This window comes from Rhinoraja longicauda, chromosome 19 (genome assembly GCF_053455715.1).
Source record: "Rhinoraja longicauda isolate Sanriku21f chromosome 19, sRhiLon1.1, whole genome shotgun sequence".
Classification (NCBI taxonomy): Eukaryota; Metazoa; Chordata; class Chondrichthyes; order Rajiformes; family Arhynchobatidae; genus Rhinoraja; species Rhinoraja longicauda.
The window spans coordinates 18108849-18129666 of record NC_135971.1 but is presented as its reverse complement, the minus strand read 5'-3'; the positions used below and the strand labels follow the sequence as shown (position 1 = coordinate 18129666).

General features: G+C 50.8%; 1 protein-coding gene and 1 long non-coding RNA gene across 2 annotated transcripts in view; one reads left to right on the top strand and one right to left on the bottom strand.

Moving 5' to 3' along the window:
- The window catches only part of LOC144603184 (uncharacterized), a 497022-nt gene that overhangs the window by 308789 nt on the left and 167415 nt on the right, over positions 1 to 20818 (bottom strand). The window lies entirely within an intron of this gene.
- Positions 15159 to 16286, top strand: LOC144602547 (torsin-4A-like). The gene has a single exon (XM_078415676.1). The coding sequence runs from the start codon at positions 15159 to 15161 to the stop codon at positions 16284 to 16286; it is 1128 nt and encodes a 375-aa protein (XP_078271802.1).

Sequence of the window (20818 nt, the reverse complement as noted above, 5' to 3'; positions counted from 1 at the left end):
TCCCGTATTTTGGGTTAAATTGATTTGTCCCGTACGGCATTGTTCCGTATTAGGCCTGGGACTGTAGGCCCGGACGCTGTAGGCCCGGGACTGTAGGCCCGGAAGCTATAGGCCCGTGCTGTAGGCCCGGACGCTGTAGGCCCGGACGCTGTAGGCCCGGACGCTGTAGGCCCGGACGCTGTAGGCCCGGTCGCTGTAGATCCAGACAGTGTAGGTCCGGATAGTGTAGTTCTGGAGGCCCAGGAGACGCCTAACGGAGGTTGTGTAGCAACCCGCCTCCCTGTCTCGATGGCCGCCATTAGTGGAGCAGGAGCACATGGCCGCCTGCTGGGTTTGGTCCCTCTTGTGTGTAGGCCAGTGCCAGTGTGCGGGGATCACTGGTCGGCACAGATGCGGGGGGGCCGAAGGGCCTGTCTCCGCGCTGTACCTCTGAGCTCAACAGTAAAAGCATCACCAAACCAATGAATCATGGAAGGTGACTGTTCGTGGGATCTCGGGCATGTAGGAAGCTGAGGTGACCAGCTGAGGTTAGTGACCTTTCTTTAGTTTAGTTTAGTTTAGTTTCGAGATACAGCGCGGAAACAGGCCCTCTGTACATCTTTGGATTGTGGGAGGAAACCGAAGATTTTCGGAGAAAACCTATACAGGTCACAGGGAGAACGTGCAAACTCCGTACAGACAGCACCCGTAGTCGGGATGGAACCCGGGTCTCCGGCGCTGCAAGCACTGTAAGGCAGCAACTCTACCGCTGCGCCACCGTGCGACCTTCTTTTCTTCCCTCTGCTGCCGCTCAGTGACAGGTTGAAAGGAGTCATCCTAAGAGTCAGTGGGGTGGGTGCGGAGGGAGGGTGATGGGGTGCTGGTCATAGGAAGTGTCCCGTGACAATGTGGTGACATTACCAACATGTTTCCAGCTACCCATCCCTTGCGTAAGTTCCCCCTTCTCTCTTGCACTTCCCGTGAGTCTGTGTCCCAACTTCCTGACAGATGGCCACTGGAGACCCTGCGGCAAATGAAGGAACCAGTTTCGTTTAGTTTAGAGATACAGCATGGAAACAGACCGAGTCCGCACCGACCAGCGATTCCCGCACACTATCACTATCCTACACGCACTAGGGACAATTTATAATTGCACCAAGCCAACTAACCTACAGACATGCACGTCTTTCGAGTGTGGGAGGAAACAGAAGATCTCGGAGGAAACCCTCGCAGGTCACGGGGTGAACGTGCAAACCCCGTACGGACAGCGCCCGCGGTCAGGATCGAACCCGGGTCTCTGGCGCGACAACTCTACCGCTGCGCCACTGCGCCGTACATGAAGGTAGTTAGGCACAAAATGCTGGAGTAACTCAGCGGGACAGGCAGCATCTCTGGAGAGAAGGAATGGGTGACGTTTCAGGTCGAGACCCTTCTTCAGACTGAGAGTCAGGGGAGAGGGAGACAGAGAGAAACGGAAGGGTAAGGTGTGAAAACAGAGGTCAAAGGGGATGATGGTCAAGGAAATGTAGAACAGTACATTGTTAGCTGAGGGAAAAGTGACAAGGAGGCATACAATCAGTAATATTTAATCAGGTGGACAAGGAAACTAGTCGGAGAACTAGGATGGGGGAGGGACAGAGAGAGGGGGAAAGCAAGGCTTACTTGAAGTTGGAGAAATCAATATCCATACCATTGGGTTGTAAAAGAGATATAAGAAAATAACTGCAGATGCTGGTACAAATCGAAGGTATTTATTCACAAAATGCTGGAGTAACTCAGCAGGTCAGGCAGCATTTTGGGAGAGAAGGAATGGGTGACGTTTCGGGTTGAGACCCTTCTTCAGACTGAAACGTCACCCATTCCTTCTTTCCCGAAATGCTGCCTGACCTGCTGAGTTATCCAGCATTTTGTGAATAAATACCATTGGGTTGTAAGCTACCCAAGCCAAATATGAGGTGCTGTTCCTCCAATTTGCCTTGGACCTCACTCTGGCAGTGGAGGGGGCCCAGGACGGAAAGCTCAGTGTGGAAATGGGAGGGGGGGAATAAAGTGTTTAGCAACCGGGAGATCGCGTCGGCCATGATGAAGTAAGACTCCACACAGGCAGCACAGTCTTGTGAGTCTCCCATTCCCATTCCCATGCCAACCTTTCTGACCCGGGCTTCCTCCAGTGTCAGAGTGAGGCCCAGCGCAAACTGGAGGAGCAGCACTTTTTTTTAGAGACAGCGCAGAAACAGGCCTTTCGGCCCACAGAGTCCATGCCGGCCAGCGATCGCCCCGCACGCTAGCACTGTCCCACACACACCAGGGACAATTTACAATTGTTTTTTCCACGCCAATTAACCTACAAAGCTGAGCGTCTTTGGAGTGTGGGAGGAAACCGGAGCACCCGGAGAAAACCCAGATGGAGAGAGAGGGGGACGCAAGAACGTTCTAGAATCTGAAGCTGGAAAGTAGAGTGCCGGAGGTATTCAGAGGGGAGGGAGAGGAATCGTTGACACTTTGGCGCAGCGGTAGAGTTGCTGCCTAACAGTGCCAGGCACCCGGGTTCGATCCTGACTAAGGATGCTGTCTGTAAGGAGTTTGTACGTTCTCCCTGTGATCTGCGTGGGTTTTCTCCGGGTGCCAATAGACAATAGACAATAGACAATAGGTGCAGGAGTAGGCCATTCAGCCCTTCGAGACAGCACCGCCATTCAATGTGATCATGGCTGATCACTCTCAATCAGTACCCCGTTCCTGCCTTCTCCCCATACCCCCTCACTCCGCTATCCTTAAGAGCTCTATCCAGCTCTCTCTTGAAAGCATCCAACGAACTGGCCTCCACTGCCTTCTGAGGCAGAGAATTCCACACCTTCACCACTCTCTGACTGAAAAAGTTCTTCCTCATCTCCGTTCTAAATGGCCTACCCCTTATTCTTAAACTGTGGCCCCTTGTTTTGGACTCCCCCAACATTGGGAACATGTTTCCTGCCTCTAATGTGTCTAATCCCCTAATTATCTTATACGTGCTCCGGTTTCCTCCCACATTCCAAAGATGCGCGAGTTTGTCGGTCAATTGGCTTTGGTAAAATTGTAAATTGGAGCTAGTGGGTGCAGGGTAGAATTAGTGTATACATTTAGTTTAGTTTAGTTTAGTTTAGAGATACAGCGCGGAAACAGGCCATTTGGCCCAATGGGTCCGCGCCGACCACCGATCCCCACACACATTAACACTTTCCTACACCCACTAGGGACAATTTTTACATTTACCAAGCCAATTAACCTACATACCTGTACGTCTTTGGAGTGTGGGAGGAAACCGGAGATCTCGGAGAAAACCCACGCAGATCACGGGGAGAACGTACAAACTCCGCACAGACAGCACCCGTAGTCAGGATCGAACGCGGGTCTCCGGCGCTGCATTCGCTGTAAGGCAGCAACTCTACCGCTGCACCACCATGACTGCCCTGCACTGATCGCTGGTCGGCGCAGACTCGATGGGCCGAAGGGCCTGTTCCCGCACTGTATCTCTAAACTAAAGTAAATACTGACTGCCCGTGCGTAGGAAGGAACTGCAGATGCTGGTTGAAACCGAAGATAGACACAAAAAGCCGGAGTAACTCAACGGGTCGGGCAGCATCTCTGGAGAGAAGGAATGGGTGATGGAAGAAGGGTCTCGACCCAAAACGTCACCTATTCCTTTTCTCCAGAGATGCTGCCTGACCCGCTGAGTAAACACTGACCGCCAACAGTCACTCTCTCCCACAGGCGCCTCTACAACACACACACACCTAGGGTTGCCAACGGTCCCATATTAGCCAGGACATCCCATATTTTGAGCTAAATTGGTTTGTCCCGAACGGGACCGCCCTTGTCCCATATTAGGCCCGGACGGCACTGTAGGCCCGCACATTGTAGGTCCGGACACTGTAAGCCCGGACACTGTAGGCCGGGACACTGTAGGCCCGGACACTGTAGGCTCGGACACTGTAGGCCCGGACACTGTAGGCCCGGACACTGTAGCCCGGGGGCCGCTGTAGTCCCGGACAATGTAGGCCCGGGCGCCGCATAATGGAGGTTGCGTAGCAACCTGCCTCCCAGCCTGGGTGGCCGCCATTGGTGGAGCAGGAGCACATGGCCGCTGGCTGGGTGAGATCACGTGGGGCATAGGGTGGTGACGTCACCTTGTCCCTTCTGTGGGAGTGAGGAAGTTGGCACTCCTACACACACCTCTTGTGCTGCTGGATTTCTCCAGCAGTTTGAAAGTAAACATGCAGGTCCAGGCAGGCAGTGAAGAAAGCTAATGGCATGTTTGCCTTCATAACGAGAGGATTTGAGTACAGGAGTAAAGAGATCCTTCTGCAATTGTACAGGGCCCTGAAGAGACCATGCCTGGAGTATTGTGTGCAGTTTTGGTCTTCTCATTTGAGAAAGGACATCCTTGCTATTGAGGCAGTGCAGCATAGGTTCACAAGGTTAATCCCCGGGATGGCGGGACTGTCGTATGAGGAAAGATTGCAAAGGGCTTGTATTCACTGGAATTTAGAAGGATGAGAGGGGATCTAACAGAAACATATACAATTTATCAAAGGACTGGACAAGCTAGATGCAGGAAAAACATTCCCAATGTTTGGGGGAGTCCAGAACCAGGGGCCACACAGTCTAAGAATAAAGGGGAGGCCATTTAAAACTGAGATGAGAAAAAATATATATACCCAGAGAGTTGCGAATTTGTGGGATTCTCTGCCGCAGAAGGCAGTGGAGGCCAATTCACTGGATGAATTTAAAAGGGAGTTCGATAGAGCTCTCGGGGCTAGCGGAATCAAGGGATATGGGGAGAAGGCAGGCTCGGGTTACTGATTGTGGATGATCAGCCATGATCACAATGAATGGCGGCGCTCGCTCGAAGGGCCGAGTGGCCTACCTCCTGCAGCTCTTTTCCATGTTTTCGAGGTTTGCTTCTTCCACTAAGGAGGTGAAATGAGCCTGGGGACTGGGTGGGACACATTCCGAGGACTATCAAAGGACGATCACCTGACCGCAAACCAGGAATGCTCCCTTCTGATTTTAGTGGAATAGAAAGCCGACCAACGGAAACGAGGCAGGAACAAATTGGAGGAAGGAGTGTTGGAATAATTTTCAGGAGACGTGAGTGACTAACTTGTAGCTGCTTCATTAGCAATTACTTGTCAGACAAGGAGAACAATCAAACAAGAGACTGTCCTCATGAGACAAAGCATTCAGTAATTTTAAACCATTTGTCATAGCATAAAATCAAGGTTAGTCATGTACACTTTTTTATGGGGTTAACTATTGTTAAACAGGCTTCTTTACCTCTGTAATAATATTAGGGTGTCTCGGTGCAGCCTCGAGTTCTTAAGCTCTTCTTTATATTAAGCGAACTTGCTTTCTTGACAATAAAGGCCACCTGCACCAGGAACGGTTTGCCTTTCACTGGAGTAACATTAGATTCTGAGGTGAGGTGCTGTTCACGTTGAAAGATCAGTTCTTCCCATAATTCCCACAGGGGCCTGGGCCCTTCAGTCTGTCCGAGAGACTGCAAGGTCAGGAAAAAGGTGATAACTCGCAGGTAACACTTTACAAACTTCAAGCAACAGTCCAGCAGTGAATAAACCTTTTTAGTTCAGTTTAGTTTAGAGACGCAGCGCGGAAACAGGCCCTTTTGGCCCACCAGGTCCGCGCCGACCAGCGATCCCCGCACATTAGCACTATCCTACACCCTCCAGGGACAATTTTTACCCCGGGTGGTGTTGGAGAGGGACTACGCGCTGTCCACAGGCACCCTGGAGGATTTCCGGGACCGCTGGGCACCGCGGGGGATTGGATGTATTCTGGATGGGGATTGTAATATAATAGTATAATAGTTTCAATTGGTATATTTGTTTGTATAATATTCTGGTGGTGGGTTCTGTTTTGGTTTTATTGCATTGTATATATTATTTTAATATTTGAATAAATGTTTTTGATTTAAAAAAAATTTTTTTTTTAAAAAGGGACAATTTTTAACATTTACCAATTAACCTACAAACCTGCACGTCTTTGGAGTGCGGGAGGAAACCGAAGATCTCGGAGAAAACCCGCGCAGGTCACAGGGTGAACGTACAAACTCCATACAGGCAGCACCCGTAGTCGGGATCGAACCCGGGTCTCCGGCGCTGCATTCGCTGTAAGGCGGCAGCTCCACCGCCGCGCCACCGCGCTGCCCTAGAACCTAAGTGAGCTCCCCATAGCTGTGCAGCAAAGGAACAATTCGGCCTTCTTCAAGGTGAATTGTCTGCTGATTTTCTTACAATACAGCGGTCACCACATTTCTACGGGCACCTCATTGACTGTAAAGCAATGTAGACCATGGCTAAGGAGCTGGCGAGGGGCATGAGTTTATCAGCATGACCACAATGGGCCGAAGGGCCTGTTTCGGTGCTGTACGAGTCTGCGGCTATCACATTGGCCTTCATCAGTCAGAGTATTGCGTGCAGAGGTTGGGAGTTTACTTTGCCGTTGAATTAGACGTTGGTGAGGCCACGATTAGAGTATTGTGTTCAGTTTTGCGCACCATGTGAGAGAGACGTTGTCAAGCTGGAAAGGGTGCAGAGAAGTGCGTACGAAGGAGTTGCAGATGCTGGTTTACACCAAAGGTAGACACAAAATGCTGGAGTAACCAGCGGCACGGTAGCGCAGCGGTAGAGTTGCTGCTTTACAGCGAATGCAGCGCCGGAGACTCAGGTTCGATCCTGACTACGGGTGCTGCACTGTAAGGAGTTTGTACGTTCTCCCCGTGACCTGCGTGGGTTTTCTCCGAGATCTTCGGTTTCCTCCCACACTCCAAAGACGTACAGGTATGTAGGTTAATTGGCTGGGTAAATGTAAAAAAATTGTCCCTAGTGGGTGTAGGATAGTGTTAATGTACGGGGATCACTGGGCGGCACGGACTTGGAGGGCCGAAAAGGCCTGTTTCCGGCTGTATATATATGATAACCCAGTGGGACAGGCAGCATCTCAGGAGAAAAGATGACTGAAGAAGGGTCTCGACCCGAAACGTCACCCATTCCTTCTCCCCAGGGATGCTGCCCGTCCCGCTGAGTTACTCCAGCATTTTGTGTCTATCTGAGGGTACAGAGAAGATGTTACCAGGACTAGAGGGTGTGAGCTACAGGGAGAGGTTGAGTAGGCTGGGACTCTATTCTTTAGAGCGCAGGAGGATGAGGGGTGATCTTATAGAGGTGTATAAAATCATGAGAGGAATAAATCGGGTAGATGTACAGTCTCTTGCCCAGAGTAGGTGAATCGAGGACCAGAGGGCATAGATTTAAGGTGAAAGGGAAGGGGAAAAGATTTAAAAGGAAGGTGATGGGTGTATGGAATGAGCTGCCAGAGGAGGTAGTCGAGGCAGGGACCATCCCAACGTTTAAGAAAAAGTTGGACAGGTACATGGACAAGACAGGTTTGGAGGGATATGGACCAAACGCAAGCAGGTGGGACTGGTGTAGCTGGGACATGTTGGCCGGTGTGGGCAAGTTGGGCCGAAGGGCCTGTTTCTACCCTGTATGAAATATATCCCTCTTTCCTTCTACACTACATTGGAGATTTTATGCTTCACCATAATCCTGCTGGTTGGTGGGCAGGGGTTGCCAACTATCTCACTCCCAAATAAGGGACAAGGTGACGTCACCGTCCCGCGCCCCACGTGACCTCACCCAGCCAGCGGCCACATGCACCCTCTCCATCAATGGCAGCTGCCCGGGCCGGGAGGCGGGTTGCCGCGCAACCTCCGTCAGGCGGCGCCCGGGCCTCAAGGCCCGCACTGTCTGGACCTACAGTGTCCGGACCTAGAGTGTCCGGGCCGACACTGTCCGGGCCTACACTGTCCGGGCCTACAGTGTCCGGGCGTACAGCATCCGGGCCTACAGTGTCTGGGTCTACAGCTCCCCCCAGGCCTAATACGGGACAAGGACAGTCCCTTACGGGACAAACCAATTTAGCCCAATATACGGCATGTCCCGGCTAATACGGAACAGTTGGCAACCCTAGTGGTGGGTGTGTGGGGGAGTTGATGGAATGTATCGGGAGTAAATGGGTCAGGATAGGATTTATGGTGAAGATTGGTCGGCGTGGGGGGACCTGTCTCCACGCTGTATCCCTCATTATGTCTGCAACTCTCCAACAAACTGAAAGGAAACATGCAGGTACAGCAGGCAGTTAAGAAAGCCAATGGAATGTTGGCCTTCATAACAAGAGGAGTTGAGTATAGGAGCAAAGAGGTCCTTCTGCAGTTGTACAGGGCCCTAGTGAGACCGCACCTGGAGTACTGTGTGCAGTTTTGGTCTCCAAATTTGAGGAAGGATATTCTTGCTATTGAGGGCGTGCAGCGTAGGTTTACTAGGTTAATTCCCGGAATGGCGGGACTGTCATATGTTGAAAGACTGGAGCGACTAGGCTTGTATACACTGGAATTTAGAAGGATGAGAGGGGATCTTATCGAAACGTATAAAATTATTAAGGGGTTGGACACGTTAGAGGCATTAAACATGTTTCCAGTGTTGGGGGAGTCCAGAACCAGGGGCCACAGTTTAAGAATAAGGGGTAGGCCATTTTGAACAGAGATGAGGAAAAACTTTTTCAGTCAGAGAGTTGTGAATCTGTGGAATTCTCTGCCTCAGAGCGCAGTGGAGGCCAATTCTCTGAATACATTCAAGAGAGAGCTAGATAGAGCTCTTAAGGATAGCGGAGTCAGGGGGTATGGGGAGAAGGCAGGAACGGGGTACTGATTGAGAATGATCAGCCATGATCACATTGAATGGCGGTGCTGGCTCAAAGGGCCGAATGGCCTTCTCCTGCACCTATTTTCTATTGTCTATTGTCTATAAATCTGCTTTCCTGTGATTTGGCTCCTGTGCATTTGAGGCTTGTCAAGGCATTAGGTGTTGACACCCAGGAATTTCAGCCCTCAAACTCTTCATAACTTCTCCTCCCTCTCTCTCCCCTCCCCCCCCTCTCTCTTTAGTTAGTTTAGTTTAGTTTAGTTTAGAGACACAGCGCGGAAACAGGCCCTTCGGCCCACCGGGTCCGTGCCTACCAGTGATCCCCGCACACTATCCTACACACACAAGGGGCAATTTTCACTTATACCAAGCCAATTTACCTGCGTTCCTGTATGACTTTGGAGTGTGGGAGGAAACCGAAGATCTCGGAGAAAACCCACGCAGTCACGGGTAGAACGTACAAACTCCGTACAGACAGCACCCGTAGTCGGGATCGAACCCGGGTCACCGGCGCTGCAAGCGCTGTAAGGCAGCAACGTTACTGCTGTACCACCGTCGGGCTCGATGACTCTATGACTCGATGACTCGATGACTCTAATTACAATCTCTCTCTTCATCTCTAAGTCTCTGTATGATTGTCTCCCTGTCTATCTCCATCACTGTCTCCATCTCCCTCTCCCTGTCTGTCTGTCTTCCTGTCTGCCTGCATGTCTGTCTGTCTCCATCTTTCTCCATCTTTCTCCACCTCTCTCTTTCTGTCTCTCGTTTTGTCATGCTTTTTGTTGCATGCTTTCCATTCGGCGAAAAGACGATACTTATATATTTTTAACATAGAAGTTGGTGGGTGTATGGAACGGGCTGCCGGAGGAGGTAGTTAAGGCAGCTGCAATCGCAACGTTTAGGAAACATTTAGACAGGTACATGGATAGGACAGGTCTAGAGGGATATGGGCCAAATGCAGGCAGGTGGGACTAGTGTGGATGGGACAAGTTGGTTGGAGTGGGCAAGTTGGGCTGAGGGGCCTGTTTCCATGTGTATGACTCTAATTACAATCAAGCTGTACAGATACAGGATAAAGGGAATAACATTTAGTAGAAGATAAAGTCCAGTAATGTCAGATCAAAGATAGTGTGAGGGTTTCTAATGAGGTAGTTGGGAGGTCAAAACCGCTCCCTAGCTGGTGATAGAATGGTTCAGTTGCCTGATAACAGCTGGGAAGATACTGTCCCTAAATCTGGAGGTGTGCGCGTTTTCACACCTGTGTACCACTTTTAAGATTATGCAGGAAGTTTATCACATGTTGACAAACCTACATGTGTGAACCTTTCGTGAAATGTCACCTATCCATGTTCTCCAGAGATGCTGCCTGGCCCACTGTGTTGAAAGTTTAGAGATAGGGCTTGGAAACAGGCCCTTCAGCCCATCGAGTGTGCACCGACCAGCGATCACCCATTCGCGTCAGTTCTGTCCGACACACTGCGGACAATTTACTGATGGCCAATTAACCTACAAACCTGCACGTCTTCGGAACGTGGGAGGATACCGGAGCACCCGGAGGAAATCCACGCTGTCACGGGGAGAACGTACAACCTCCGTACACACAAGACAGCACCCGCAGTCAGGATCGAACTCGGGTCTCTGGCGCTGTGAGGCAGCAGCCCTTTGTTACGCCAGTCTCTGGTCGACACGGTGGCACAGCGGTAGAGTTGCTGCGTTACAGCGCCGGAGACCCGGGTTCGATCCTGACCACGGCTGCTGTCTGCACGGAGTTTGTACGTTCTCCCTGTGACCACGTGCGTTCTCTCCGAGATCTTCGGTTTCCTCCCACACTCCAAAAAAGTACAGGTTTGTAGGTATTTTATGTTAAAAGTTGTCCCTAGTGGTGTGTCTAAGATAGCGTTAGCGTGCGGGGATCGCTGGGCGGTGCGGTCTCGATGGGCCAAAGGGCCTGTTTCCACGCTGTATCTCTCAACTAGACTAAACGAAACACTTTGCGTCCTTTTGTGTAAACCAGCGTCTGCAGTTCCTTGTTTCTACAAACTCGCTTCTTGTCGAGCAGTTTAAAAATAAGGGTAGACACAAAATGCTGGAGTAACTCAGCGGGACAGGCAGCATCTCTGGAGAGAAGGAACGGGCGATGTTTCGGGTTGAGACCATTCTTCAATATTAAAAATTGAAAGTCAGGGTTAGGTTTGCATAAGCTACAACCTACACGGTACAGAAACTTGCAAAAGAGAATGCAGGAAGGAGCTGTTTCCCCAGAAAGTAGAGAATGTAGAGTGTTCCCACTGGGAGAGCTGGTGAGGTGAGTTTACAAGGAAATTCCACCAGGTGGCGCCATCAGCGATGGCAGCCTCGCCAACAGTCTGTCTTTGTCTTTTTGTTATTTTTAGTGTGTTTTGTGTTAATGTTCTCTGGTTTGTTTTATGTGGGGGTTGGGGGAGGGGGTCGAGGGAAACCTTTTTTTCCAATCTCTTACCTTGCCGGAGTTGCCATTGTTTTCCGGATCGTATCTCCGGTCGCTCTGCGGCCTAACATCGTGAAGCTGGCGGCCTTGCTCGGGGCAGACTTTGAGCCCCACCGCGGGACCATGGACTTACCATCGGAGCCTGCGATCCCTTGCCTGGGATCGAGGCTCCAACTGCGGATTTCAACACCGAGGAGCTCGCAGTCTCGGGTAGAGACTGATGTCGGGAAGCTCCAAAGTCGCAAGAGGTTCGACCAGCCCTGACCCAGGGTCTGATCGCCCGGGGGAGCTGAGATTCTCCCCCCCCGCGGGAGCTTGATCGCCCCGACATGGAGCGCCCGACCGCCGGCTACGTGAGCCAAGATCGCCCCGTCAACGGAAGGCTCGAGGCCCCCGACTCATATCATATATATATATACAGCCGGAAAGCTGTCCGTGCCGCCCAGCGATCCCCGTACATTAACACTATCCTACACCCACTAGGGACAATTTTTACATTTTCCCGCCAATTAACCTACATACCTGCACGTCTTTGGTGTGTGGGAGGAAACCGAAGATCTCGGAGAAAACCCACGCAGGTCACGGGGAGAACGTACAAACTCCTTACAGTGCAGCACCCGTAGTCAGGATCGAACCTGAGTCTCCGGGGCTGCATTCGCTGTAAAGCAGCAACTCTACCGCTGCGCTACCGTGCCTACTACTGCGGGAGAACAAACAAGGAAAGAAGCTTAAACTTTTTTCCCCTTACGTCACAGTGAGAAATGTGGAGTAGTCACTGTGGTGGATGTTCATGTTAAATTGTATTCCGTGTGTCTTGTTGCTTTTTATTGGTATGACTGTATGGCAAATCAAATTCCTCGTATTTTGCAAAACATACTTGGCTAATAAAATATGAGTATGATTATGATAATGATTATGAGTTGAGGGAACAAGGAACAAGGAATCTTGTGGAGTGCTGCCTGACCAAGTGACTTGGATAGGTTGTGTGAGTGGGCGGATGCTTGGCAGATGCATTATAATGTGGATAAGTGTGAGGTGCTCCACTTTTGTGGTAAGAATAGGAAGGCAGATTATTATCTGAATGGTGTCAACGAGATCTGGGTGTCCTAGTGCATCAGTCACTGAAAGGAAGCATGCAGGTACAGCAGGCAGTGAAGAAAGCCAATGGAATGTTGACCTTCATAACAAGAGGAGTTGAGTATAGAAGCAAAGAGGTCCTTCTGCAGTTGCACAGGGCCCTAGTGAGACCGCACCTGGAGTACTGTGTGCAGTTTTGGTCTCCAAATTTGAGGAAGGATATTCTTACTATTGAGGGCGTGCAGCGTAGATTTACTAGGTTAATTCCCGGAATGGCGGGACTGTCATCTGTTGAAAGACTGGAGCGACTAGGCTTGTGTACACTGGAATTTAGAAGGATGAGAGGGGATCTTATCGAAACGTATAAGATTATTAAGGGGTTGGACACATTGGAGGAAGGAAACATGTTCCCAATGTTGGGGGAGTCCAGAACCAGGGGCCACAGTTTGAGAATAAGGGGTAGGCCATTTAGAACTGAGATGAGGAAAAACTTTTTCAGTCAGAGAGTTGTGAATCTGTGGAATTCTCTGCATCAGAAGGCAGTGGAGGCCAATTCTCTGAATACATTCAAGAGAGAGCTAGATAGAGCTCTTAAGGATAGCGGAGTCAGGGGGTATGGGGAGAAAGCGGGAACGGGGTACTGATTGAGAATGATCAGCCATGATCACATTGAATGGCGGTGCTGGCTCGAAGGGCCGAATGGCCTCCTCCTGCACCTATTGTCTATTGTCTATTGTCTATTGACCACCAGAGAGCAGTGTGTTCACTGTAAATGATATGATGAATGAGAAAAAAAAAAGTTCAGTGTGTGTGTATATACACACACACAAGAGTCATGCAATGTGGAAATAGGCCCTTCGGTCCAACTTGCCCATACCGGCCAACAATGTCCCGGCTGCACTAGTCCCACCTGCCTGCGCTCGGTCCATAACCCTCCAAACCTGTCCTATCCATGCACCTGTCTAACTGTTTCTTAAGCGTTGGGATAGTCCAAGCCTCAACTACCTCCTCTGGCAGCTTGTTCCATACACCCATCAGCCTTTGTGTGAAAATGTCACCCCTTCAGATTCCTATTAAATCTTTTCCCCTTCACCTTAAACCTCTGTCCTCTAGTCCTCGATTCCCCTACTCTGGGCAAGAGACTCTGTGCATCTACCAGATCTATTTTTCTCATGATTTCATACACCTCTACAAGATCACCCATCATCCTCCTGCGCTCCACAGAATAGAGTCCCAGCCTACTCAACCTGTACAGCCAGCACCCGTTGTCAGGATCGAACACTGGTCTCTGGTGCTTTAAGGCAGCAACTCTACCGCTGCACCACCTTATGTGCCGCCCCTTATGTAATTTGTTGACCCAAGGAACAGGAACCTTGCGTTACAACAAGGGAAATTGCTTCAATTGTTAAAAGGAACTCGGGGTTCGTGGTTGAAAAGACTTCAAATAACTACAGGTTTGCAGGTTAATTGGCATCGGTAAGTTGTAAAACTGCCCCTCGTGTGTATAGGTCAGTGTGCGGGGATCGCTGGCCGGCACGGACTCGGTGGGCCGAAGGGCCTGTTTCCGCGCGGTATGTCTGAATCCAAAGTCTAAAGTTAAACCCAAGCAACACTTTACTTCCTGATAGACCCGCTGAAGATCTTCATATTAGCCAAGCGAAGGGCATTCTAGCTTTGGGAAGGAGGTGGAGGTCTTCCAAGGGTTTTCGGAAGCGACTGACGGGATTAGGAGTAAATTGGGTCTCAATGCCTTTGGCCTGAGAAGCACAGACTCCGACCACCAGGTGGAGCCGTGCGGTCCACTTCCCAGGGAAAGTCCAGTGGATAGACAGATCTCAGGGTGGGATTTAAGTAGGGTTGCCAACTGTCCCGTATTAGCCGGGACTTACTGTATTTTGGGCTAAATTGATTTGTCCCGTACGGGACCGCCCTTGCCTGGAACCGTCCCGTATTTGGCCTGGAGGGGCTCTGTAGGCCTGGACGCTGTAGGCCCAGACCTTGTAGGCCCGGACACTGTAGGCCCGGACATTGTAGGTCTGGACAGTGTGGGTCCGGACAGTGTAGGCCCGGACGCTGTAGGCCCAGACACTGTAGATCCGGACAGTGTAGGTCCGGACAGTGTAGGCCCGGACACTGTAGATCCGGACAGTGCAGGCCCGGACACTGTAGGCCCGGACACTGTAGGCCCGGACACTGTAGGTCCGGACAGTGTAGGTCCGGACAGTGTAGGCCCGGACACTGTAGGTCCGGACAGTGTAGGTCCGGACAGTGTAGGCCCGGACAGTGTAGATCCGGACAGTGTAGGTCCAGACAGTGTAGGCCGGCACACTGTAGGCCTGGACACAGTGCCGCCCCAAGCGTTTTGTGTCTACGCTTCATCTGTTGTTGTTCTTATAGAGACGTAAAAAATCATGAAAGGACTGGACAAGCTAGATGCAGGAAAAATGTTCCCGATGTTGCGGGGAGTCCAGAACCAGGGGCCACACACAGTCTAAGAGTAAAGGGGAGGCCATTTAAAACAGAGGTGAGAAAAAACCTTTCCACCCAGAGAGTTGTGGATTTGTGGGATTCTCTGCCACAGAGGGCAGTGGAGGCCGATTCACTGGATGAAGTTAAAAGAGAGTTAGATAGAGCTCGAGGGGCTAGCAGAATCAAGGGATATGGGGAGAAGGCAGGCACGGGTTACTAATTGTGGATGATCAACCATGATTAATGAATGGTGGTGCTGGCTCGAAGGGCCAAACGGCCTCCTCCTGCACCTATTGTCTATTGTCTATCGAAGGACCAAATGGCCTCCTCTTGCACCTATTGTCTATGTTTCTACGTTTAACCCACGTGACTCTCTTCTTCTACCCATCAGGAAACGGCGCAAGATGGAGGCGGAGAGGAGGCTACGCCCGTGGGGCGCCGCGTCGAGACTGCGGCTGATCCGGCGGCCGCGGCGAGGCTCGCGGCCGTCCAAGGTGGCCTCCCCCCTCCAGCGGCCGGGCAAGAAGAAGTCCGCCGGCGGCAAGCGGCGGAGCCGGGGCGCCAAGGGGTGGGAGGTGCCGGACGCGGTGGTGATGTGCGCGCTCTACCTCCTCTGCGGCGTGGTGGCAGTCCAGGTGTACCAGGACGAGGAGGTGGAGCAGAACCTGCTGGCCTACGACATTGACCACCTGGAGAAGACCCTTCACCAGGAGCTGGTGGGACAGACCTTGGCTGTCAACAGGTTGACCAGGCTGCTGAGAGGCTACCTGGTCACCAACACCCCCCACTCCAAGCCCTTGGTCCTCTCCATCAATGGTCCCACAGGGGTGGGCAAGACCTACATGGGATGGCTGATCGCCAAGCACTTCCGGTCCTCCCTAGGACCTCAGCTGGTCCAACAGCGCTCGCTGAAGGACCTCTCCCGGGGCGGCCTGAACTCCCTGGTCTCAGACGCCCTCTCCCGGGCTCAGCGGTCCCACCGGGCCCCGGTTGTCCTGCTGGACCAGGTGGAGCAAGCCTCTCCGGAGGTCCTGGACCTGCTGGGGACCCTGCTGGCTTCGCCCGGCCCCGCCGGCACCGTCTACATCTTCCTCAGCAGCATCGGCCGGGAGGTCATCTCCCACTCCGCCAGCCACCCCTCGGCCCAGGGCCAGACCTCCCGGGCGCGGAGGGTGAGCGGGGAGCTGGCGCGGCTGGCGGCCAGACGGCACCCGGTGTGGAGGGCGGCCGACTTCATCCCGCTCTTCCCGCTGGACCGGCCGCACGTGGTCCAGTGCGCCCGGCTGCTGATGGAGCGGTGGGGCTTCTACCCCCGGGACCCCCGGGCGGAGGGCATGGCCTACGGCCTGCGCTACTACAAAGCCGGGCGCCGCCTCTACTCTCAGCAGGGCTGCAAGCCCGTCCCGCCCATGGTCAGGCGGCTGAAGGGGGGCAGCAATCGCCCGAGTAATGAGGTGGCCGTGAAGACCATGGAAGTGGCAGTGACATCCTGCGATGCCCCCCGATCCCATCGTCGGTCAGGGGAACAATAATCCACCTTGGAGAAGATGTTCCCAAGCTCATAGGTTTCTGGGAGTAGAATTAGGCCATTCGGCCCATCAAGTCTACTCCGCCGATCAATCATGGCTGATCCATCTCTCCCTCCTCACACGCCCCTCCTCTCCTGCCTTCTCCCCATAACCCCTGATGGCCATAGTAATCAAGAATCCATCTATCTCTGCCTCGGAATTATCCACTGCTGGCCTCCACAGCCTTTATGTGGCAATGAATTCCAGAGATTCACCTAATAAAGACATTCCCCCTCATCTCCTTCCTGCAGGAACGGCCTTTAATTCTGAGGCTGTGACCTCTGGTCCTAGACTCTCCCACTGGTGGAAATGTCCTCTCCACATCCACTCTATCCAGGCCGCTCACTACTCGGCACGTTTCAATGAGGTCCCCCCCCCTCGTCCGTCTAAGATGCGGTCCTGAACATCGCACACTTTGCTCTCACAAACCGCCCCATTGATCAGACATCCCCTGCACCCCACCGCTTGTCGTCAAACCAAGCCGTGACACACCCCGACAATAACGTGCATCGATGGTGCATTGTGGACGGCTTGCAAGAGTCAGAGGAGAATAGAAACATAGTCAAGTCAAGTCAAGTCAATTTATTTGTATAGCACATTTAAAAACAACCCACGTTGACCAAAGTGCTGCACATCTGACTAGGAAAAAAAGAAACATACAGTGGCAGGCAGCCAAACACAACGGCGCGGCCATCTTGAACAAAATGTTAATTCAATCACCCACAGTCCAACAATAAAAGCACTAAACAGGCACCCAAATTACCCAACCCCAAAAACCCCCCAAAACACAGTCCAACAATAGAAGCATTAAATAGGCATTCAAATCACACACCCTAAAACCCCCAAAAACACAGTCCAACAATAAAAACATCAAACAGGCACTTGAACCACCCAACCCCCCAAAAAAAAGATAGACATTAGAAACATAGAAAATAGGTGCAGGAGTAGGCCATTCGGCCCCTCGAGCCTGTACGCACCGCCATTCAATATGATCATGGCTGATCATCCAGCTCAGTAACCTGTACCTGCCTTCTCTCCATACCCCCTGATCCCTTTAGCCACAAGGGCCACATCTAACTCCCTCTTAAATATAGCCAATGAACTGGCCTCAACTACCTTCTGTGGCAGAGAATTCCACAGATTCACCACTCTCTTTGTGAAAAAAAACGTTCTCATCTCGGTCTTAAAAGACTTCCCCCTTATCCTTAAACTGTGACCCCTTGTTCTGGACTTCCCCAACATCGGGAACAATCTTCCCGCATCTAGCCTGTCCAACACCTTAAGAATTTTGTAAGTTTCTATAAGATCCCCCCTCAATCTTCTAAATTCCAGCGAGTACAAGCCGAGTCTATCCAGTCTTTCTTCATATGAAAGTCCTGCCATCCCAGGAATCAATCTGGTGAACCTTCTCTGTACTCCCTCTATGGCAAGAATGTCTTTCCTCAGATTAGGAGACCAAAACTGTACACAATACTCCAGGTGTGGTCTCACCAATGCCCTGTACAACTGCTGCAGAACCTCCCTGCTCCTATATTCAAATCCCCTCGCTATGAATGCCAACATACCATTCGCTTTCTTCACTGCCTGCTGCACCTGCTGCACATTTATCCATATTATACTGCATCTGCCATGCATTTGCCCACTCACCTAACCTATCCAAGTCACCTTGCAGCCTCCTAGCATCCTCCTCACAGCTAACACTGCCCCCCAGCTTCGTGTCATCCGCAAACTTGGAGATGTTGCATTCAATTCCCTCGTGCAAACCATTGTAAATAGCTGGGGTCCCAGCACTGAGCCTTGCGGTACCCCACTAGTCACTGCCTGCCATTCTGGAAAGGACCCGTTTATTCCTACTCTTTGCTTCCTGTCTGCCAGCCAGTTCTCTATCCACATCAATACTGAACCGTGTGCTTTAAGTTTGCATACTAACTGAGGAATGAGGAATGAGGACTCTTACAGTCTTCTACAAAGGGCGGTCACGGTGGCGCAGCGGTAGAGTTGCTGCTTTGCAGCGTTTGCAGCGCCGGAGACCTGGGTTCGATTACAGGTGCTGTCTGTACGATGTTTGTACGTACTCCCCGTGACCGGGTGGGTTTTCTCCGAGATCTTCGGTTTCCTCCCACACTCCAAAGACGTGCAGGTTTGTAGGTTAATTGGCTTGGCATAAATGTGAATTGTCCCTGGTGTGCTGCTCGTAAGATAGTGTTAATGTGCGGGGATCGCTGGTCGGCGTGGACTCGGTGGGTGGGCTTGTTTCCGCGCGGTATCTCTAAACTAAACTAAACTATACTAAATACACCGTACTGTCAGGTTGTACCACAGCTTGGTTTCTGGAACAGCTCTGCCCTAGTCCGTATTTAGTTTCGTTTTTTGGTGTAGAGATACAACGCGGAAACAGGCCCTTCGGCCCACCGAGTCCGTGCCGACCAGCGATCCCCACGCATTAACACTATCCTTCACACTCGAGGGACAAGGTAACATCTAAACCTGTGAACCTGCACGTCTTTGGAGTGTGGGAGGAAACCAAAGATCTCAGAGAAAACCCACGCAGGTCACGGGGAGAACGTACAAACTCCGTATAGACAAGCGCCCATAGTCAGGATCGAACCTGGGTCTCTGGCGCTGTTAGCGCTGCAAGGCAGTAACTCTACTGCTGCGCCACCGTGCCACAGACTTAATATACAATAGACAATAGACAATAGGTGCAGGAGTAGGCCATTCAGCCCTTCGAGCCAGCACCACCATTCAATGCGATCATGGCTGATCACTCTCAATCAGTACCCCGTTCCTGCCTTCTCCCCATACCCCCTCACTCCGCTATCCTTAAGAGCTCTATCCAGCTCTCTCTTGAAAGCATCCAACGAACTGGCCTCCACTGCCTTCTGAGGCAGAGAATTCCACACCTTCACCACTCTCTGACTGAAAAAGTTCTTCCTCATCTCCGTTCTAAATGGCCTACCCCTTATTCTTAAACTGTGGCCACTTGTTCTGGACTCCCCCAACATTGGGAACATGTTTCCTGCCTCTAATGTGTCCAATCCCCTAATTATCTTATATGTTTCAATGATCCCCCCTCATCCTTTTAAATTCCAGTGTATACAAGCCTAATTGCTCCAGCCTTTCAACATACGACTTGTAGATGTAGCCCAGTTCCATCGCACAGACCAGACCCGCCACCGTTGACTCCGTCTACACTTCACGAGGCAACATAATCAAAGACTTGTCCCTCCCTGGTCAGTTCTCCTTTCCGCTCCCATCCAGTGGAACAAACAGAAGCTTGAAAGCACGCTCCACATTGCACACGAACAGCTCCTTCCCCCTCTGGCATCAGGCTTCTGAACGGTCCTTCCAAGAGCCCAGGTGCTGACCGATTCACCTCCACCCCATTGCGGACATCGGACTTTGTCTCTGGAACTGATGCGCTACAATGCTGAGAACTCACCATCATCGGCGGTCACTCGAAGCGAGTATGACTGTCCTCTCCGTAGGGTCGGACGCCTGTGCGTGACTTTGTTTAACGTGGGGAGACTGGTGCACAGGCTGGTGCACACCACACGGTCCTTTTTAAAAAATAAAAAAAAATAATATTTTATTTAAGTTTTAACAGAACTCCTACATTATACATTATACATTTCATAGTAAACAATAGTCACTAACCTATAACTTCGATTATACACGTATTGTTCTGTATTTTCTCCCCTCCCCCCACCCACCCCCACCCCCCAGTTGAAAAGAAAGAAAAAGAAAAAGCAGAAGAAAGAAAGAAAGAAAGAAACCTGGAGTCCCGAGGGAGTCACTTCCGAGTAATTTCTTTTTAAATTCTTGTTAGGTAACAAAGCAATCCTGAATTTAAATACTTCCTATTCTTAATCCTAGCTTTGCCATGAATGGGTTCCACACCTTCAAAAAGAAGTCGTATCCATTTCTCAGATTGTACGTTGCTTTTTCTAATGGGATGCAACTCCGCATTTCTGCATGCCATCTTTCAAATTTTATTTCATTTTGTTCTTTCCAGGTAACCGCAACACATTTTTTTGCTACTGCTAATGATATTTTGAGAAATCTTTCCTGATGTTTCTCCAAACTTAGCTTTGGTGTTATTCCTTTTGTATCTCCTAGCAAAAACAACCTTGAATCCATTGGTATGATCTTATTCATCAATTGATCTAAAAACTTTTTTAGGTCTTGCCAGAAAGGAATTACCTTCTGACATGCCCATGTAGAGTGTATAAAAGTGCCCACGTCTTGGTTGCATCCAAAACACCTTTCAGATGAGTTTGGTTTAAATTTATTTAATTTTTCCGGGGTTAAATATAGTTGCTGCAAAAAATTATACTGTACTAAGCTGTATCTCACATTAATAGTATTTTTCATACTATCTAGACACAGTCTTTCCCAGCTTGGTTCATCAATAGTAATATTAAGATCTGTTTCCCATCTTTGTCTTGCTTTATGAATTCCTATCTTTGAACTAGATATCTGTAGTAGTTTATACA

Coding starts and splice junctions, on each gene's coding strand:
- LOC144602547 (XM_078415676.1), top strand. CDS start 15,159: ATGGAGGCGGAGAGGAGGCTACGCCCGTGGGGCGCCGCGTCGAGACTG.